Source organism: Odontesthes bonariensis, chromosome 8, assembly GCF_027942865.1.
Source record: "Odontesthes bonariensis isolate fOdoBon6 chromosome 8, fOdoBon6.hap1, whole genome shotgun sequence".
NCBI lineage: Eukaryota > Metazoa > Chordata > Actinopteri > Atheriniformes > Atherinopsidae > Odontesthes > Odontesthes bonariensis.
In genome coordinates this window covers 34838789-34861423 of record NC_134513.1, presented here as the reverse complement: position 1 = coordinate 34861423, position 22635 = coordinate 34838789, and the positions used below count along the sequence as shown (strand labels likewise).

General features: G+C 42.5%; 1 protein-coding gene across 6 annotated transcripts in view; it reads right to left on the bottom strand.

Moving 5' to 3' along the window:
• Positions 1-1175: 1175 nt before the first annotated feature.
• The window catches only part of grip1 (glutamate receptor interacting protein 1), a 91894-nt gene continuing 70434 nt past the window's right edge, over positions 1176-22635 (bottom strand). For 3 of the 6 annotated variants that reach the window (XM_075472272.1, XM_075472269.1, XM_075472271.1), the window contains exons 11-26: positions 22458-22607; positions 22164-22350; positions 18767-18912; positions 16156-16236; positions 15817-15886; positions 15207-15352; positions 13242-13386; positions 11008-11147; positions 10694-10897; positions 10451-10604; positions 9805-9916; positions 9019-9051; positions 7442-7552; positions 7230-7346; positions 7002-7148; positions 1176-6832 (exon numbers count right to left, since the gene is read on the bottom strand). In XM_075472272.1, coding sequence (XP_075328387.1) covers positions 6512-6832; positions 7002-7148; positions 7230-7346; positions 7442-7552; positions 9019-9051; positions 9805-9916; positions 10451-10604; positions 10694-10897; positions 11008-11147; positions 13242-13386; positions 15207-15352; positions 15817-15886; positions 16156-16236; positions 18767-18912; positions 22164-22350; positions 22458-22607 — 2264 coding nt within the window. In that variant the 3' untranslated portion in view covers positions 1176-6511. The remainder of the gene's footprint in view (positions 6833-7001; positions 7149-7229; positions 7347-7441; positions 7553-9018; positions 9052-9804; positions 9917-10450; positions 10605-10693; positions 10898-11007; positions 11148-13241; positions 13387-15206; positions 15353-15816; positions 15887-16155; positions 16237-18766; positions 18913-22163; positions 22351-22457; positions 22608-22635) is intronic. The other 3 variants (XM_075472274.1, XM_075472270.1, XM_075472275.1) reach the window with 1 other exon arrangement.

Below are 22635 nucleotides of genomic sequence, written 5' to 3'. Positions count from 1 at the left end.
AATGGCCACTTGAGGTTGAAGAAATGAAGAAAGTCACTTTTTTTAGAGCCCCATGTTGAAATTCCCAACACTACTTCAGACATACTTTTACAACATGATCCAAAAGTCTCTCTATAGCTAATTCATCCTTTTGTGACAACTTTATGGGAGTTATTTTTTTTATATAATTCTACCATTTGAGCTGGAATAAGAATTACAATTATGGGTGGAGCTGCTTTATGCTTGCTGTTCTCGCACTCGTGCACAGTGTTGAACTCCAAAATGGAACTACCAAAGTACCAAAAGCTGGTGCTCCTGATGCTTTTGTCTCGTTGTGGTCAGTTCCACTCCAGAAAAACAGGAAGAGCTGCAGGGAAGAGCGTGTGATCAGATCCGCCTCTACAGACGCCTGTATGAAAATCAAAAACCAAAAAGGTACAACTATTGTAAATGTTACAAAAAAGCATCAAAAATTGCATAAAAGTAAAACAGAGGAGTTGAATCTGTTTATGCATACAGCACTTCCTGTACAACTTCTTTATAAGCTATTTCCGTGGGGTCAGGACACCATTGTTTCAGTAGCAATGCCTATGGTGCTGGTTGTATTGACATCACATTTCGCTGGTGTAATGATTAATGTGGCAAGCTTTAATCACAGCTTTTAGTATGTAGTGAGTTATGAAATGGATTTTCAGTGTCCCCAGGTTCTCACTTAGTTGCTTGTGCCTAACTTCTGCCTGGTGAAAAACTGTCAGATGATGACAGCTGAATGCTGAACTTAAACTTCAACACAGCAGTGAACAAACGTACTCTGGCCTTTAATGCGGCCACACAGTTCACCTTGTCTGAAACCAGCCATTTTTAGCTTGTCTCTTTAAGGCCACCCCCCCCAAATGCCCACTTTCTTCTGACCAACCTGCTGAGGGGAAAAACACAGTGCCTGTTACCTGCAGTGCCTTCGCATCATGGTCATACTATGCCTGTAGCAGACGATCACATTAATAAATCCATCATAATCTGAAGTCAGTTTTTGCCTCTCAGAAATGAGTTTGAACCCTTTTGCCAATTTTAATTTGAACTAAGACACTAACATTATATACATGACAGGAGGTGTTAATTAGGTTCCCTTAACAAACAAACAAGCATGCATGTCTGTGTGTGCGAATGTGAGACAACACATGAAGTCTAGTTTTCCCAGCAAGTCTTCATCTTTATTGTTGCTCAGAAGTAGTCCATACAAAGGGGGTGGAGAGGAGCAGTGGAGCCCGACAGGACCAGGACAAACACCAGGAACGTCATGCTACCAAAGTATTAAATTTGTACAAAAATACTTTACAACATCCCTGTTCCTTTAAAGAAAAAATACAGTTTGGTTGGTTGGTGAAGCTACATGGAAATTAATCTGACCCACTATTTCAAATGGCAGTGCAATGCACGTGTACATGTGTGCGTCTGTATGCGTGTGTGTGGGCGGATGTCTTGCTGAGGTGAATCACTAGAGTGCAAATCCCTGCAATGTTACACACACATACAAACACACACACTTACAAATGCACTCTTTAACACACGCACACACACACACACAGTAATTACATACGCACAAGCACAGTGTGTATGGCTTTAGATCTCACTCATCAAACCCTCTCTGAAGCCACGCCCCTCAGCTGTGTGGGTGTTCCCATTGGTGGAGCAGTTTGCTTTGACTTGAATGCTAAAATGTTAACATCACTAATCACTAGCCGGCGCTGTTTCTGCAGCAGTAGTCACCACTGTAAACAAGCAGTGTTTAATATTAGCAGTAAAATAATTAACTCCATCCATGTGCTAACTGGATACGAGCTGTTATTTTCTGTGCTAGCTGTGCACTATATTCTAGTGGTGGCTTCGTTTTTTTCTTGGCAATGTAAACCACGGGTTAGTCCTGCTGTTATGTCAGCCATCTGTTGACACCTAGCTTTGTTATCTAGGTATCAACCCTATGTTAACAAATACATGAATTAGCCCCAAGCTCAAGGTGTATGCTAACCATAAATTAGCAGTGTGGGCCAGGTGTTTGCACATGCCATGTTCTGACACCTAGTTGGTGCTTACTTGCTATAGCCTTGTGTTAGTTGAGTTCCCAGAGGGATCTGGCCAAATTCTTTCATACCCAAGTAGATCATGTTCCAGTTAGAAGTTGGAAAGCCGGCAGGTTTTGCTCTTTATGCTCATGCTATTGGCATTATAAGCTGTTAACAATGTATTTTGCTCTATTTTGCGCAGAAAAATTCAGCAGACATCTCTTCACTTATAGAATTTAGACAGTACTAAGTGTGCAACTGGTTTGATGAGACTCAGACTGACAGACATGTTAATACATGGTTTGTTACTGCAGCTATCATACTTTTTATGTGTGGGGAGGTTATGTTGGATTTTGATGTCAAGGCTGTTGAGGTTCCACCAAACTTTAGAGTGGCAAATCCAACTTCAAGGGTGTTTCAGTAGATTTTTCCAACTGAAATTCCAAGTCAAATGGAGCATATGATACTTTTTGTGCCAGCCACGTAGCTGTGTTAGTCAGGTGATGACACTGCCAACATGTTAAGTAGTTTTACTAGCAGATTCTAGCCCTGTTTTGGCCTTGTGCAAAGTCTGTGCGAACTATACATTGCCTGTGCCAACACAAGGGTATGTTAGCTAGATGTTAGCCTTGTGTTAGCTATGTGCTAACCACACACGAGCTGTGTTAACCATGTGCTAATCAAAGACTTGTTAACTAGACAGTAAACACATGTTTAACAGGTGGTAGAAATAGTTTTGATTAGCTTTGTGCTGTGTATGTAGCCATGTGCTATGGCCATACTAACCGTGTGCTCAGCATCTTCTAGCCACTTGCTAACTATATGCTAGCAATGTGCTTTAATTCCAAAGCATCACAGTCATCAACAGCCAATCACAGATCTCTAATCCACAGCTAAGAACCTGTTGCAAAATAGATATAAGATAGTTTGGCTAAGGGAGAATTTGTATCGGTGGTTGGTGCTGAGGGAGGGTTCTGATTGGCCAGCGTAAATAGTGAGTTCAGACTGAGGTGAGAGCAGGAAGATGTTGATATCCAAAATAAACACTCACACATTCATTCACTCTCACACAAACACACACAGAACATGTATTTACGTCACAGGTTTCCTTTTTTCACAGGATATTTTTCTTGTGTAACTTTGTTGTTTTCGTGGTCATGAGGTGAAGGTTTTAGGGCTTTCATGGTTTTGATGTGAACAGCGACGCCAACCGTTTTTTAAAATCTATTGTACATATTTTTAGGTTCGGCGGCCACTGAAACAAACAAACAAACAAAGAGAACTGACAACAGTCAATCAAAAACACACCTATTGATTAGCATAATAGATCACTGTTACTGGGACTGGGATAATGGGGACAGTAGGACTTGGGGTGGGGTCATGCTTGGCCTCTTTTCTAGGAGCTGATTGGTTCTCCTCAACACATAAACCAACCAATCACAGACAAGCAGGGAAATGTTTGTTTTCTGATTGGTTCCAGCCAATCAGCTGAATCTCTCAGAACCGCTGTCGTCTTGGCTGCCTATTGGTCAAGGGAAGGTGGGGTAGAGCCAAGATGGGGAATTGAGGTGGGTGGGGCTTAACTGGCCTTGTGTGTAACACACATAGCATACACACATACACGCTCACATACATACACAGTGTGGCCAGTCCAACAGGTGTAAACAGTAGAAAAAGATTCTTATTGAACTGCTCAGTATCATCATTATAATCATCACCGTTTCATCACCAGTCCGCAGCTCGTTTATGGCACAAAACTAAAATCTCAAACGTAAACCCTCTTGTCTTTGTTTCTGTTTTGTCTGGGATGCTCCGATCAGTATCAGCTGATTCGAAAAAACTAAGCAGGAATGAAAAAAAAAAACAATAGAGTAATGTCTTTTATACGGAGTAATTGTCATCAAATTCATCCCAGTTAAAGAAACGATCCAAAGTTCTCACACAAATACCATCCCCCACGCAGGGACTTCCTTCTGAAAGTCATTCAGTCCCTGATTCCTACAGCTGAAACAGAGTTTCAAACAAAGGTTTTCACAGTGGAAAAGTGTCTTAATAAGAAGACTTCTGAAGACTAAAAATCTATGCTGAAACTCAGCTTGGCATGTCTTTGACATAGTTATTTTGTTTTAAATTCGTAAGTACCGAACCAAAAACAAAGTGAATATTGCTAATCTGATGAAATATTTCATTTTTAAAAAGTTGCTGCTACAAACACCAAAACAATGTTGTGGTTTGACATCCCCAGAGATTTTGGACCAATAACGTTACTTCAGGTCTATGGTGAGATTTGTGCCCATTTCCTCTTTGTCTAATCTAACCCTTAACACTCATCATCACATCTGTGTAGCAGCGAGTCTTTCAATGTGAATGTGAGTGAAAATGTCAATTTGGTCATTGGCCCATGTCCAGAAGAATCTGTTCCCACTACAGAGACTATTCTATCCTAAAAGAGACTCAGAGGAATCACATTGTGATTCACATGAGTGAAATGAAACAACCATTTAAGACCCCAAAACCAAAGTACTGGAACAGCTGACTCTCCTTACTCACATCACATGGAGCCAACATTTATAAAGCCCTGAAACCAAACAAATGTTTTCTTTAATGGTGTCATCTGACACCAGCTCAAATGTACGTATTGCAACCAACATCAGTGTCTTGATGTTGTCTTCACATCACAAACAATAACTCCTGGCTGCCATAATGACTCTGGTTAAGAAATCAAATGTGGAGTCTCTGGACTTCTTGAGGGGCTACTATCAGAATTTTGTTGCTCTGTACTGACCGACTATTATAAGGTTATGTTTTGGAGTTTCATAAATCATCACATTTACCTCGTATTTAAGGTATTTATGTTGAACAGCTGCATCTTGTCATTGCTTTATGGATACCACCCTTCAGTACCATCATCTACACCAAAACCTTCAACGATTTCTGATCTCCAACGTAACCATTTTCAACTTGAAACTTACACCTTACCATCTAAAAACTCCCAGCTAACCATGACCATCTTAAATCTCACGTGTAAACCTGAACTTTTCTGCTAGTGAAGTTATTTCAGGCCCATTGTGAGAGTTTCCTTTTTTCCATCTGACCTTTGTGTGAGGCAGCATTAGAGCAGCTGTGTGCAAACAAAGCGCTCACCAGATCGTTAAACAGTGTCTGAAATTTCATGACCATCAACTTTAAAGTGTCAGGCACAATCATTTAGAACAATTGCACCTTTAGTAGTTTCAGGCCTTCACAACCGAATGCTCTTTCCTGACTGTAATTTCTGAGGTGAATAGCAGAATTTTTAGTCATGTTTTGGACCAGTGAGCAGAACACAGAGCACAAGACTGGGTTTGTGACACAGGAATACACAAATAAACCTGTAGCTAGTCAGCATTGGTTCCTATCAACATCAGCTATCAATACTGATTGGAGCATCCCCTGTCTCCTTGGCAACCTTTCTGTCCATAAGCAGGTTCTGGACTCGAGTCCAATCAGTCATTGTGCTGCTGTGGTTTTTAGCCAGTGAAGCCAGAAGCCTTTATACTAAAACAAGAGCCATGACTCTGGACTCCCAGAAGCAGTGGCCACATCTCTTCTCCACCACCAGAACCAGGTCTTGGACCAGAAAGACTAGTTGTGTCTCAGGCTTCAGTAGAAACAGTACCCATAGTTCTGCCACCATTAGGGTCAGTTCTTATGGGTCTTGGACCATCAGGACAATGGGCTGATGCTTTTGCCGCAACAGGACTAGTATCCTTGGCTCTGTTACTCTGAGACCATGAGCCAGAACCATGTCTTTGACCAGGTAAGACAACTCCTGTGGCTCTGACTCTGGTGGGAGTCAGAATATTTTCCCACCAAGACCAGAATCCATGTGTCTTTCAGCAGAAACACCACTGGTCACAGCTCTGGTTCTAGTAGGACAAGTAGCCCTCATTTTAGACTTCGAAAACCAGGAAGTATTGTTGTAGAACATTTAAACCAGCAGCTATGACTTGGGCTTCAGTGGGACCAGAAGCCTAGGCTTGTATACCATAAATACAGTTGGCTGTGGTTGTGGCTTCAATAGAATCGGTAGCCATGGCTCTGGGCTAGTGGGACCAGTAACCCCTCATCTTGGACCAGTTAGGTCAGTAGCTCCGGCTGTGTTTCCAGTAGGATCAGTAGTTATAATTCTGGTTCTAATGACACCAGTTGTACCAGTACGGAGAACCGGTTTAGATGAATATGTGAGGAGATGCTCCGGTCCAGTTGTGTGCTTTCAGGCTGCTTTAGCAGTTCAAGGGTCAAACTTAAGAGATCAAAGGCCAAACTTCATCCAGACGGTGTGTGTAGCACCATGGGAGGTCCACTTTGAACCAGTTTACACAGATCTAAACCAGTTTGACTTCAACATTGTTGCACTGTTCTCCTCACAGACTTGTTCAGTCAAGTCTTGTCACAACTGGTTGAATCCAGTTTGATCTAGTTTTTGTCTGCTATAAGGAATTATTAGTAACCTTCCCGACCCCAAGCCCGACCCCAAGCCCAACCCCCAGCCCATCTCCCGGTTGGCTCCACTTAATCGGGGCACCATCTTCTCCCTGGTCGATAGAGAGCTCCAATGGTCCGATCTCACTGCCAACTGGCTTCGAGGACTGGTTGCTGTTGGAGGTGGTGCTGTCATTGTGATTGGCCAGTGGAGTGGCGGAGGAAGAGGAGGGGTTCCGGCTGATGACCAGTTCCAAGTGATTTGGAGACTCTGCAATCAGAGGAACGACGAGGCAGCAATCAAAGTCCCTGGTCCGAACGTGGTTAATCTGAAAGAAAATTTTTTACAAATGAATTACACGTTAAATCTTGCTGTATTAGCTTATGACATACTTTCATACAATATTCCTATTTTTTGTATTTATCAAATTAAATTCAGATGCAGAAGTAAAATAAAGAATACAATATGTTAAAGATGGAAGGTATGTATTCCTGTACCTGTAGTATTCGGTCATAGGCACGGAGGCCACCCCGTTCCGCTGGGCCTCCTGGTCGGATATTATTAACGTAGACGCCGCGGTCCAACAAACCATCAGAAACACTGAAACCGAAATCCTCCAAGTCTGAGGCCTTCTCCAAAGTGAGCTGCAAACAGACACACGCTGTCAAAATTATCTTAGAAACATCTGTCACTATAGACTGCAGTGCCAAGGAACCGTTGGTCACCTTGTGGAGTTCCACAGGGTTCTGATTTAAGATGTCATTGACTTCCTGCCTCATCTTCCTCATGGCAAAGGCTCTGCGCTGAGGGTCCGAGGGCAAGGTGTTAGAGCGAGGGGTCACCTGACAGAGATCAAATAAGAATCACACACAATGTACAATATGGCATAATAAGATAAAAGCTAAGCTACACAGGGTCAGAGCTCAGCTCTATGCACCTGTGGCTTGGAGTTGCTCCGCTCCTGGAAGCTCGCCTGGCGACCAAGTGTGCTGCGCAGAGGGGTGGGGTCATGGTTCAGACTAAGGGTGGAGCCTGACATGATGGTTGCCTGGAGACAGCCAATCAGAGAAAACCAGTCAGACATCAAATAAAAGGCAGGTGCCTCAAAAAGCATTCAAATCAAGAACATGGAGATTAAAGGGAGCGCCTTGGAGCCCTGCTGGGACAGGACAGGAACTGTCTCAAGGTTCTACTAATTAGATTTGCTGCCCTTCTATTGGTTTTATTAATGTTTACAGCTTTGTAGTTTCAAGATCTGCTGGTATTTCTACTGACACAACCTATTCTATAGTGAACATATCTACTGAAGATGGAGAGGGACTTCACCTACTCTTAAGGAGCACGGAGAAGGAAAAAAACTGACGAGGTCATCAACACTTGTAGAATAGGAACCACTTTAGTAGACCGATGTAATTCAGCTAGTGGCCTTTATCAGGGTCATCGGCAGAAACCAAAACGCCTTGCTGGAATAAAATTGTTCATACACTACAAGTATCGCTGGAATTTTGACCTCCTACTAACAGGATCTGCTAATGGGATTCATCTGAAAGATTCTATTGGATGTTTCCAACTTTATATGTCTCAGATCTTCTGTGGAATCCAAGGACAATGTCTAATGACAGAATCGAGAGTTTTCACTGAAGAATCTATTCACAAGAGCTGCTAATGTCCTTACTGACACAATCTACTCTTGTCTCTATGAACTATAGGTAGAAACCTTGGTCTCAAGTGACAATGTCAATAAAAAAGGATACATTTTTTTACAAAACAGGTCAACTGGAAAGATGGACTATTACACCTCTAGGCATAATCTACTGACAGGATCTACTAGTGTCTCTTCTGATAGGATCTACTATAATCTCTATTGATAGGATCTACTAGTGTCACTACTGATGGGATCTACTATAATCTCTACTGATAGGATCTACTATAATCTCTATTGATAGGATCTATTATTGTCTTTTCTGATGGGAACTACGAACAGGATCTAATGTTGTACATCCTGAAAAGGGGGAAAGGAACTGGGGGAAGAGGGAAAGGAAAAATGTTTAGTTGCATCTCTTAACAGGATCTACAGTGTTCTCAGCTGATGACATCCACCACATTGAAGTTTCTGCTGTTTTTTTTTTTTTTTTTGTCATGTCACCCAACAGATGTCCACTTCAGAAAATAAGCACCAAAAACTCATCAAATGCATGCATGACTGACAGATCTGCATCATGACTAGCACAACAATCTACCCATCAGGCCTTGCACAAGCTGTCCAAGCATGCCTTGCTCAAACTGCCATGCCTGATGCAACATGACTCTGCCACATGATTGGTCAGAAGCTGGGTGGTGTCACCAAGATGTCACAAAGACGTCACCATGGTCTGTAGCTTGCTGCTGTTAGAGTGCGGTTAGAGTCACATTCAAAACCAGCAAACATGTCTGATGTTTGACAACGCTGGAAGTCTGGTTACAGAGGAGGGAGGGGAGAGGAAGAGGGTTAGTACAGAGGAGGAGGGAGGATACCAGAGTGAGGAGGTGCGTCTCCTTTCCAGACTCCTGGAAGAGAAGGAGTCATTTCTCTCTTTTACTGCCCGATTTACACAGAAGATATAAACATGTTGTTCTTTCAGCAGGGATACTAAAACTACAAATACCACAATACCTCTATCTTTACTACTCAAGGAGAGACCAGAACTCAGTGTAGGCAATTATCAATGTTCAAACCTAATGTTATCACTTTAAAAATCAAACTTTAAAATCAAAACAGTTAAATTCAGCAAATCCAAAAAGAGGAATCCGTATCAGGCTGATTTCCATCTGTTGGTCCATATTCAAAGATGTGATTTTTACTAATACTGTATCTACAATAGGTCCAACAGTTATCAACCCCCGGCACTGGACTGGTGGGGCAGTGAGAATCCAGAGTACTTACTCAGTACAAGTAGTAGTACCACACTGTAAAAGTATCGCTATCAAAAAGAGTTTAATAGTTGTCTCTGGCTGAGGTGGAGGAATTTTCTTCCTTTTTTTTTTACACAAGGATGCAGTAACTGACTCATTTTATTAGATTTTTGAGGTTTTAACAATCATGAGAAAAGCCAAAACATTAAAGTACAAAAGAGTCTATAAATCAGGAGTTTGGAGTAAATTGAATATAATTTTTTTGTAGTCAGTAAAGCTGTAGACGGCGATGACCGCACGCCGGGGGCCGCTGCTGCTCAGAGTATCATCGGCCCTGATGTCATTTCCCCTGTGATTGCACCCAGCCCCACATTTAAAATGGAAACATCTAAAAACAGTGCTACTCACCTCGAGCTCTCGGAGGATGCCACTCTGACCACAGGTCTCTAAGTCCTCCAGTGCCTGAGACCAGAAGTTCTCCTCCTGGTCCGGTTCTGTCCCATCGTGTCCCACAGTGAACCTGAGAGGAAAGGTCAGAGGTCAGAGGTCAGCCAATCAGCGAGAGGAACAGCGGGTTTCCATGACACACACACAGGAGGCTGGTGGCAGACCGCTCATGCTGGTGAGTGTTTGTTCGACAAAAGGGGACATGTGACGGGGGTCAAAGGTCATCGGGTGAGGGCTTACAGAGGACTGTGAGTGAGGGTCAAAGGTCAGTGTGGTACCTGCTGTCAGTGATTAGACCGCTGGGCAGATTACAGACGCTGCAGATAGAGACACACTGCTGTTACTAATGTTAGCTCAATGCTACATGCTACCATTGCTTTGAATGAAGAATGCTAACAAACTACCAACAAATGTTCATAAAGTCCATGAAGCTTTTGTGTTATTTTCACTTCTGCTGTGCGTGTTATGTCATCTTAAAGTCACAGATTTGTTCGTCCTTCTAAAATCAGACCACTCAGTCTTCTCCAACTGTTGGATTCATGATGGACCTGAACACAATCTGAAGCCACGACAAATCATCCGAGTGCAGTCTGGTCTCTGCTCTCACCCTCCGAGTGGTGGGCGGTCCCAGTCGTCGTCACTCAGTCCGAGATCTGACAGCGGATTGGCCTTCTGGCGAGTGGAGGAGGAGGATTGGCTGTTGGTTGTCTTGAGGTTGCGCCACTCGTGGAAACTGTACGGAGACGACTGAAACGGTGGCGCTACACAGGGACACGTGGAGAAAGGTTTCTGAGCTGCATTCATTCACAGAGGGTTTCCCTCAAAGCTTGAAGGTGAAACAGGGACGCACCTGCGGTGGTAAAGCTGCTGTCCATGTTGGAGCCATCCCAGGACTCAACGGCGCTATCCACAGACGGCAGCGTGCTGAAAGCTCTCTGGTTAGTTGGAGGTGCTACCATGACAACAGGCTCCTCCTCACCGTCCTGGTTCTCCTGATTAAGCCCCGCCCCTGGCCCCAGGCTTGAACCAATCACACAGGACTTCGGGCTCGACACTGCAGACAAATGAAGCGCGTTTATCAAGCTGCAAACACTTCTGTTCCTGTTGTCTGTATTTACACACAAGTTGGGAAGCTTGTGGAGGTGCAGGTGTGTGTTCACATACGCTCGCCTTGCTTCTTGATCTTCAGTGTGACCGTCTCTCCCGCCTGCTGCAGCAGACTGATTGCTTCGCTCAGCGGCTTCCCTTTCAGACTGCTGCTGTTGATGGCCAGAATACGGTCGCCCACATGGATCGCCCCCGTCCTGCAGTAAACAGACACATGTGAACAGCTCATATGCAAAAGGTAAAACAAAAGCAAAATGACACAATAAATCTGATCAAATGCAGTTTAAAGGTAAAAGGTAAAGGTAAAGGTAAAACTCAGGAAATCTGTGTGGATAAAAAAAAAATGGATAAAAGTTGTAATATCTTATATTTACAGCAGGGGGCGACTTTTGCCACCTTATCCCTCTTCTTATCTGAGCATCTGTCACTGTTTTACTTCGTAGTTCATTCATGCAGTCACTGATATCATTTTACAAAAAACTTTTGATTTGATTTGAATGAGTTTAAGCCTTTATTTTATCATTTTCTCATGTATTTTCTCATGAAATAAAAAAATGAGCATCAAACCGTCTACCAGCTGCAACATTTCCACTGTTCACATTTTCTATCAGAGCTTAATTTAGAATCCATAGCTGTAAACCTTTTTACAATCAACCCTTTCACACATTTATGTGAAGAATGGTGACTGGCAAAGTACTTACTGAATTATTGCACATGGCTTTAACCTACACAGCAATGGTTCCTACTAGAGGTGCACCGAATATTCGGCAACCGAAAATATTCGGCCGAAAACGCAAAAAAAACACATTCGGCTTTCGGCCGAAAGCCAAATGAGTGGCCGAATCGGAGGCCGAATAGTGGTGACGCAAAATTATCCACTTCCAGACGGCGGAGTCGACAGAACCAAAGTCATCTGTAAACTCTGCCAATATGCCGCCCATTGATTCAATGCGAGACTCCGGTTCTTTTCACAGATGTTTATTAACGCCACATCAACACCGTATAACTAAATGTTCAAGTAAACAAAATAAAATACAACATTAGTTGTTGTAATCATTAAAGAAATAGCATTCTTAGCATTGTCGCTGGTACCAATAAATAATCAAAGTAATACTGGCCACTTTAGCTGCTGAGGCAGAGTCATTCCCCAGGGGCAATCTTCACGGTCAGAACCAGGATTCTTTAACTTACACTTCTCCTCTGCATCACATTCACACAGTTACAGCAAACACCACGAAGCATGGAGTAATAAAATAAAAATAAACTAGCAGGTAACATCACCGCTACAGGTGCTCCTCGGTCTCTGTGTGAAGCTCTCGGAGCTAACCGACGCTACTTCCTGTTTTACTTGTTTCCACGTAAAAGCATGCATTTCAAAATAAATTAAAAATAAAAACTCCTGCATTTACAGCCAAGTTGAATTGTCTTCTCACCGTAGTAGTTTCAGTCTAAAATATCACTTAAAGGCAAAACACACAAACTACAAAAAATGCTGCCACTGTTCCTGAAGGAGCAGGCTAGGACACTCAGATAATTTGTTATATTGCATGTTTTTACATTTTTGTGTTGGAACGCTTTTATAATATGTTGTATTTTTTGTTGTATGAAATGAATGAAAAAAAACCCAGAATGAATTGAAAATGGGAATTAATGAAACTTATCTTTAGTTATAGTTATTAGTAATAACTTTTGAAGATTTCAAATAAACATTTATTTTCTTTGAAAAACATGTTTAAACATTTATTGTAAGGCGTAGATTTAAGCAATATTTAAAAATGGTGAAAAATCTAACTTTTGATAACTTAACTGAACTGTAATATTCGGTTTCGGTTTTCGGCCAAGTGATTAATTATTATTCGGTTTCGGTTTCGGCCACAAATTTTCATTTCGGTGCACCTCTAGTTCCTACTAAATCTAATCAATTAATGTTAGTTGGACTAAAGCAATGTGAACATCACACAGGTGTGTCCTTCTAAGGAAACCACTGTTTGCTTGTAACCACTGTCAGCCTCTGTCAGAGGTGACAGTGTAGCGATAGAGTGCAGGCATAGAGGGAGGTACAGAAAGAGAAAGTGCAGCAGAGGGGGTAGGGAAGTGCAGGGTAAGTGCTAGCGTAGGAGATTCTCTCTGAAGATCTGGGTCTTCATCAGTTTCTTGACCACAGTCTGCACCAGGAGCTGGGTGGCGTGTTGGGTTCGGTACGGCCTGATCTTTCTTATGTTTAACAATGCGAATCGGAGGCAACATGATCTTTCAGAGAGGTTTAGTCGGAGGAGTTCATGTGTTTGTACCTCTCAGCCAGGCCCCCCTTGGTCAGGGATGAGATGATGATGGGGTCAAAGGGCTCCTCGGTGCCAGAGATGGTGATTCCCAGCGGGCCTCCGTACCTCTGCAGCTCCACGGTGTAGATGATGCTGCCCGACACCTCCTGCTCATCTGAAACATCACACCATTTTTAATCAGAACGTTGGGTAACTGTGAGCACACGGCATGTGAGCAACACATGTTGACAATGTGAGTCATCAGTGGGACAAAGTCCTGCTGTAACATTTATTCTGGAGGTGATGCAAGAGGGAACAAGAGGAATGAAGGGTTTCAGGAGATTCTACCGGTCCTGAGTTTAGGGGTCCTCAAGGGGCCCTAATGGCATCCTTGAAATCAATTAAAAGGCCATAAAAGTTTAATAAGAACCTTTTAGGGGTTGCTGAGGATGATTTTCAGGCTACTGGATCACTTTTGACAAATAGTTCTTGGCAGGTTCAAGTAAGACTTGACTGAGCTTTTCTGGGCCACTGAAAAAAAGGTTTATTTTATTAACCATGTTTTCAAAGCTTCTCGAGCTGTTTCCATGAGTTCTAAATGTTTCGCAGTTACACCACCAGTTTCTGGGGACCTTCATTTTTAGTTATTTTGGACAGGTTTCAGTGATACCTGATGATTTAAGGTGGACAAGTGCTCAGGGTTTTCCTCTCCAAGGATATATTGGTTTTAAAGGCAGAATAAGTTTTACGGTCTCCTTGTTCCTGAAATATTTATACGGCTTCTTGAATTGGCTCGATTAATACATGGATGGAATTATTCTAAAACCATTGCAAAATGCTTTCTGAAGTTTTATTCAAGAGTTCAAGCCTTTTAGAGGCCTGGAGGGAAGTTCAATGGAAGACCTTGAGCAACAAGCCCCTCTTAATAGGATAATAAATCAGGTTCGGAGGATTATTAAAGTTTCAGGGTTACTGCATCGGTTTGCAGATGTCCTTGCAGACCCCATGTGGCACGTGATTCACTTTGTTAAGATGTTAAGACTCACAAAAGATATCCCACAGGCTTCTGAATGGGTTTCAGGTGTCATTCCAAATGTTTTTAAATGTCCCTTAAGAGACTCTGGGATTTCTTAAATGTTTTTAGCGGCTATGAGAGTCCTTGAGGAAGTTTAAATAGTCCTGTTGCTGTCCCTAATGCTAATTAAAGGTCCTTCGGGTTTTTAAGAAAGCTCTCGAGGTCATTGGGTACTGTGTTGAAGGCCTTTGAGGCCCGAATGAGCTCATAAAACAGTTCTGTAGTTCCAGGGCTATGGTATTAGATTGTATGTGCCCCTGCAGAGCTGATTCTTTATGAGCTGGTAATATCTGATTCAGGAGCCACTGCAAAGATTCTTAAGATCAATGAAGATGTCTTTAGGTTTGTTGAAGAGGTTCTAGTTTTTTTTCAGACTTCAGGGGTCCTGAATAGTTTCTAAATATCGCTTAGAGTCTATAAAGAGGCTTAGAGGACTTTGATGTGGTCCATTACAGAAGATCTAAGAGTAATAAAGAAGTCATAAAAGTCGTTAACAATCTTATAGTGATTGTTGAATATTTTCAAGGGTCACCGATTCGTTCCTAAGTGTCCTGAAGGACCTCTGATTGTAAATGTTTTACGAGCTGCTGATGCTTCTTGGCAGATTGTGTTCAAACCTGACAATGTTGCAGCCACTGAAAGGTCTGAAGGATTGTTGAGACAATTTTAGGCAAAACAGAAGAAGTTTCTGGGCCGCATGCTGGTTTAAGGTGGTTAGCACCAAGAGGGTTCCAGGTTGGACCCTGAGTTGGACTAAGCAGGTATAGAAAATGGATGGCTGAAGATGCTTCTTAAGATAGTCAAATAGGCTTTTTGGGGGGACAACTGGAAGGACCCTAATGGTAAGAGAGGAAGCTAAAGGAGGCTGATTAGTTGAAAAAGAGGTTTCAGTTCCACCCACGGATGCAACACCAGCATACCTGAGTTATCTTCGTCTTTGCGTATCTTCAGTTTGACGAGCTCCTCGCACTGCTGGAGGATCTGAACAGCTTCCTCCATCGAGCAGTTCTCCACTCGGATGTTGTCGATCGCCAGCAGTTTGTCTCCCAGCTCCAAAGTTCCCGTCCTGGTTAAAAAAAAAAACAACACAAAAACTAGACTAATGAGAGCTACACTGCATTCAAATGTTAAATGAACCGGATAATCTACGAGGTAATTAGGACTTCTGACTACGTCTGACTCAGTCACTTCGTAATATTGATGGGGGGGGGCTATGAATAATTTCTTATCCATGCAGAGGGCTTTGTTTCATGACGTTAAAGAGAATGTACAGACAACAGATGCAAGCTGCGGGTGAGCAAACAGAAGCTCTATGAATCCCATTCTCTGCTTCACACTCCCAAACACATGACCTACAAACAACAGAGCAACACAGGCTCTGCCCTGGTCTGTTAGCCTAATTAAACCAACACCTACAGGACACAACACAGCTGCTCCATGTGTGCTGCAAACTCATCTGTTCACAGCACATCACAGCAACTCGCCTTCTTTTTGGTAACTAAATACAAGGTTCCATGAGGTGAATTCTACCTGTGAGCAACGCTGCCTTTCTTGATGTCTGAGATGATCAAAGGATCACCTGGTTTCCTGTTGGACGGAGCTGCAGACACAGAAAACCAGAAATAATTCAGTTTGTTACACTTTTACTACTAGAAATAATTATTTCACTCTGGAAGATGTGTTAAAACAAAGTGGGAAATGTAATACTGAAGTGAGGAGATCCTGTTTGAATAAATAATGAAGTCTTAATTCCCCACGTCGTTGTGCTATAAGCTTAGAGCTGTGACTGTGCATCATTTCTTATGTTCTGGCAAACAGCCACAGGTGTGGCTCAGAGCTAAGCCATTCCCCCTCCGTGTCTGTACTCACAGCTGATGGTGATTCCCAGCTCCACTCCTGGTTTCTTTGGGAGCTTCACGTGGAACGTTCCTGAACTGGGGATGACTGACTCTGAGACAGAGAGAAGGTTCATTTCTGTTTAAAGAGATCCAACCGCCACAGTGCTGCACTTTTCATAGATCCGTCCGAAGCGTTTGACTTGGCTTTAGACACAGGCTTCTCAGACTAAGCTTCATAACAGGCTGTAAACCCTCCTCATCATCCATACGCAGACTTTTGCATTCATGGAATTTCATTAACAAAAACTTTTAGAGCTTCAGTTTTTCCTCGGCATAAAACATTTTCTTCTTCTGCACCTTTGACTCGGATCGTGCTCCGACAGGAACTGAAGCTGTATACTCTGATCTCAATGAGGAATCCAACTTTAAGGAATCCTTGGACACTCGTTCCTGTTTCTCTGCACTTTTTATTCAAACGTCGTACATATTGCATTGATGATTATGTTTGCTTGTAACCAATTTGTTGTGTGAAACAGGCACCTCTGGAGAATGAGACTGTGTCTATATAAATTGAGGTTAATGAAAATGAATAATGACGGCTTATCAAAGACAGCACTGAAACAATCGCACAGTTAAATATCTTTTATGGGATTCTGTTGTTTGATTTCATGTTCTGAGATCCAGTTTTCTTCATGTGTTCTTTAAAGATTCATGAGGAAAACCTTTCCATCCATTTGCCTTCTGCGCTTCACTGAGCTTTCCTTCCTGTTTTATTTGCTCTCTACAGTTTTGCTTCCCGTTTCTTGTTAGTCGACTCGTCACCTCCTCAGGATACGAACCACCAGCTTTTTTTTCCTTTGTCGTCATTTTGGTTGTTTTCTCGATTTTTCGGCTTATTTTTTTATATTTCTTATTTTTCTGCTTTGGTCATGGTCAGTGTCGCATGGTTTTGGTAGATCTTTAGATTTTGTTGGTTTATCTTGCTTTTCTTGTTCATGCCTTTGTTTTACAGGTCTTCATCTTATTTCCATGTTCCCCATCACACAGTCTGCTTTTCCCTGTTAGTTTTTCACATTGGTCTGCTCATCACCACACATACAGACTAACAGCTGTCTCTGGTCCTCACCAGAACCCCTGCATTGTCAGACCTTGTTTTAGTACCTAAAATTAAGTTTTGTTTCTACTTATTTCAGTTCTGGACTTTTGTTTGAAGCCTCCTCCCCTTTGTTTTTCTGTTTGGTTAAATAAAGGTCCCTTTGTTTCACCCCCTCCTGCCTGCCAGCTTAAGTTTACACCGCAGATCATGAAAGTACCGGCAGTGCTTTTGGTTTTGTTTCATAAAGTTGATTCTTTTCCTCGCTTGCTTCTTGTCTGTGAGCCTGAAAATGTAGTTTTCCACTTCTGCATTCAGGGATTTTAAACGTTTCCAAACGACTGCTTCATGCTTCACTGGCACAGAATTTCTGCTCTGTGCTGCGTGACGTTGCATTTCAGGCCAGAAGACAGAATTACTTGATGTAAACAATAAATGTCTGTCGGAGGTCTGAATGATTCATGAGTCGCAACAATTTTTTAAATAAAAAGGCAATTTAATCAAATCCATTGATAGTTTATCACTCAACTTTTAAATTTACATACATTTTATGACTTCCATCATTAGTTTCTAAGCATTTTCATTTCTTTGGTTTTTATTTGATTGATTTTTGTTGGTTTTACCTTCAGGGAACCATCATAAAATGATAAATGATGGATTTCATAAAACAAATGATAAAAAATGAATTTAGCGTCTGGTAAATAATTCAACTTGACAGTTTTCAGAGCTCAGCAGTTTGTTAAATAGACTTTAAATTAATTAAGATAGTAAATAATTAATCCCTCATTTTAACGACTCCATTTTACTTAAGTGCATTTCCAACACCTCCATTTTTAAATGAAATGTTTGTTACTCGCTCCCCTCATAACCGTCACTTTATCTGATTACTTTAAAGATCATTATGAGTTCAGTCACTCATCGCTGATAAATTTAAAAATGTGAAAAACTACGGAGGACTGAAAGCCAACAAAACCCTAAATATAGAAAGGATTTAGTAGCATTTAATATGCCAACGCATGCTACTAAAATGAAGCTAAAATGCAACAGTGAATGACTGATATTTCTGTTTGTTTTCTAACAATAAATACAAAAGTTTACTTTTAGAACTACATTTACGTTAATCATGAGTTTTCTCATCTAATCAAGTTGAAAAGCAGCTTCACATTTCTATGAGAATACTTTATGACATTAACTGCAAACTAAAGAAATAAAGTAATAGTAAAACTAACTGGATCGACAGATATAAGCTGACTGGATTGAATATCACTTGAAAGACAGGAGTACTTTTGTGTTTATTGGTAACTGCCGGCTATGTGTAGCATCTCATGCAGTTACCCATCCAATAATCATACAATGTTTCTGTGAGTCATCAGTGGCAGCATGTTGTGTCGTTGTATTAAACTCAGGCGTGGGCGGTTATTTATACCAGCCCGATGTGTTACATTCACATGAGTCTGACAGCAGAACGAAACACAGACTGGCAGCTTCTTCTCCGTAATCTGTCATCAACAAACATCAAGAAGATGACAAACTTTGTGTTTGTGTTCACCTGCCACGTCGAACTCAATCTCCAGTGTGAGCTGAGCGGTGATGGACGAGTCTCTGAGCAGCTGATTGGTTTCTTCCAGAGTCGAGTCTTCAGTCGGGACGCCGTTAATGGACAGAATCCTGTCGCCGATCTGCAGAATACCACACCTGCAGAAACACACACAAGCGCACAGGCTGACATTCTGCAGGTCTGACAGAGGTTACAGCAGAGAAAAAGAAAGAAAAGCAGCAAATAATTCAAATGTTTCCATGAAGACACACAACCACACACACGCTCACACTCACTCCTAAGGACAATTAACCTAACATGCATGTTATTAGACGGTGGGGGGAAGCCGGAGTACCCGGAGAGAACCCACCCATACACGGGGAGAACATGCAAACTCCACACAGAAAGGCCCCAGCCGGGAGTCGAACATAAAACCCTCTCGCTGTGAGGCGACGGTATTAATCTTAGTAAAAACAGCAACAATAAGAATGATCAAACTAAGGAGCAGAAACAGAAGAAGAGTTTCTATAATATCTTTTTATTAAGAGCTTTTTTTCTCTGAACTTTTCAGGAAGGGGCCGGTGTCGTCACTTATGGGCAGAACCTGGGGACCAGGAAAGATGGAAGATACACTTGGCCTTGCTGTCTGCCTCATCCAAGCGGCAGGCTCTGATATATCAGACAGAAATATCAGAAGAAAGAAAGGCTCGTTTGTGGTCAAACACTAAATTCTGATAGTAAAAGTGGATGAATAATAATGTGACATGACAAAGCTAAAACTGCAGGTCACAGCGGAGCTCGGTGACACTGATCATCTCTGAATGTTTTTTTCTTGCACCATGAACCATTTGAAAAGAGCACCACTTAAAATAGTTCCTTCATAAACCTAAAATGGACCCGTTATCACCTCCTAAGAGCAGCTCTTACGAAAGAGCTGTGATTGTTCATTGTACTGATGTCTCCGACAGATTGTGTCACACCAACCTCTCCCAGCACCTCAGCTGTCACACTGAGTTCAGACTAACTCATTCAGCCAGGATAGAGGCAAATGTCCTCAGTTTGCGGCTCACGGTGAAATAAACAATGTTTAACTAACCGTATCTGGGCAAAGAGGCTTAAAATAGCACGAGGCAAAAAGTTAAGCTCATACGACAGTCATTAAAGTGGAAATGTGCTGCTGTGATGCTGCTTTAGACATTTAAAAAAGCACCGTGTGGACACATCATTTCAAGTCATTTAATTCTTAATCTTGGGCACCCATCTAGATTAGTTTTGCAGACTTCATAACTCCAAATAGTCTGTGATTAGTTCAGAATGAAGGAGAGCTTTCTCTTGGGGGAAGCCTCCTCCTGGGAGGAAGAGGATCTGTGTCTTCTGATTGGTTAAATTCCTGAAGGTTTGCTGAGGGGGTGGAGAAGGAGATGATGGTGACTCGTGAATGCGCACAACTTCAGCTCGTGACTAAGAGGCTACGACAACTCATAAAGAAGAAAACACTTTGAGAAACACGCTACATTTTCAGTCATGACAACACATGAGATCCACATGTATCAGAGTTAGTCAGAGCATTAACGACAAACCGTCACAACAAAGATCACAGCAGGACGTCTCTGTTCGGTAAAGCTGCTGCTGTGAGTAACTGTGAGCAACAAATGGATACGTTCATTTGTCTTGTGTTTACATTTATAAACACAAAGTACCGTTAGCCCCTTAGCTGCCTTTTCACTCAGTATAACCATGATGTTTGTACTGGAATCCATTCAAATGTCTAATGGCAACACAGACATCTGAAACAGACTGAAACAGACAGAAGTTTCCCTCACAGACTGAGGTTCATAGTTGTGTTCTTTTAGGCTACGGCTACACGAAAATGAAACAAGGTTTTTTTTTAAAACGGGTACGAAAATTATTGCAACCACACAGGAAAGCTTCTGTAAAGAATCAGGTCCAGATGGAAACGCTGAAAACGATGCAGTACACACGCCACACCTCTATGTGCGCTGTAAGCCACCCCCACCGGTTACACCAGAACAATAGAAGAAGCAATGCGCATGCGTGTACGCCCCTACTTCTACCAGCACAAAGCTCACGTTGTTCCTTCAACAACGCCGCTGTAGTTAGCAGTGTCTGCAGCAGTGCTGCTATCAATGTTGTGGGGTCCATGATGATCGCTGTCTGTACTTGTTGTGTTGTCTTCTTCTTCCGGATTTTGAATGGAAGCCGCTTTTTGTTCTGGTCACTGACGTATGTGTATACGTCACTGGCGTTGGTCATGTGGCTGTGACGCAGATGTAAACAAATCCGTTCTGGCTGTAACAATGGAAACGAAACGACGCCGTTCTCAGATCTTCCCACTCTGGAACCCGTTCTCCAAAACTATCGTTTTGGGGTACTGGGAACGCCGGCTCCATGTGGCCGCAACAACCAAACGATAAGCAAAAGTATCGGTTACAGTGAAAAAAGTTTCCGTGTAGCCGTAGCCTTAGTGTTGGAACAGCTCGACTTTCAGCTTCAGACGTGTATCAAACAAATCCAAACCTTCTCCCAACTGTGCTGCTGGCTGGGAAAAGAAAGCATATCCACTGATCCAAGATTTCTGGATCTTTGGGGAAGCTGAAAGGGATCAACATGCCCTCACAACTCAACTCAACTCAACTCAACTTTATTTATAAAGCCCTTTAAAACAGCCGTGGCTGAAACAAAGTGCTGTACATTAGTAACAACACGAAATATAAGGCATAAAATATAAGAACAATGTAAAAACAATAATAAACAATAACAATATTAAAATAATAACAGAAACAGAGTCTCGTGCTGGGTTAAAAGCCAGGGAATAAAAATGGGTTTTAAGACGAGTTTTAAAAATGGACAGTGGGGCTTGTCTTATGTAAAATGGAAGGTCGATCCACAGTTTAGGACCGGCAGTGGAAAAGGCTCTGTCTGCTCTGAGCTTCCGTTTGGCCCTCGGTACCTCCAGGAGCACCGGGCAGGAGCATAAGGATGGAGCAGCTCAGAGAGGTAAGGCGGGGCGAGTCCATTTAAAGATTTAAAAACAAATAAAAGGATCTTAAAATGGACTGTAAAAACAACCAAAAACACATTATCTTGAACACATCTCTGACGTAAAAACATACGATTCTAAAATGCTCATGATGGATACCAAGCATGCTCAAACTCCCACGGGCTCACGCGTCCTAAAAGGAAATCCTAAACTGTGACACGTGAGGGAAAAAGGGTGTCGAAAGAGCGAGAGTTTGAGACTTTTGGATAAAAATGGTTCCTTCTGCATAAAAATACTATAACATTTAAACTCTGAGGGATGTTTAAGGTCATAATACATCATTTAAACACTGCAGATAAGCCAGAAAAGATGGAAAAGCATGTCATGGGAGCTGTGAGATCTTTTTACCTCTCAGCCGGGCTGTCGGGGTCAATGTAGGCGATGAGCGGTGGCGACGACAGTGTCTCCGTGGCAAAGACTCCGCCCTGCAGCTGCAAGCCGAACCCCATGATGCCGTCGCCTAGCAATGTCACCTCTGTGGTTTCTGTGTGGACCACCTGCCCGGCAAGACCCACGGTGCTGGACGCCAGAGAGACTGAAGGAAAGAGGGGAGCTGTTATTGTTTTCCACTCCTGTTATGTCCGTTTGTTCCTGCTGACGGGATAATAAAGTTTGACGGTTTGTAGTCGCAGACGGACTCACGGGAACTCTTGAAGTCCTTCTTCTTGGCCTTCCTCCTCATCATCGTGCTGCGGGGACTCGTAGGATACATGTTCCTGGGCAGGGTGCTCATGTTGAGGGACGAGAGACTATAAGCCGACATGGAGCCGGGAGAGAACGAGTGGCTGAGAGCTGCGGAGAGAGAGCGGGATGATGAGCG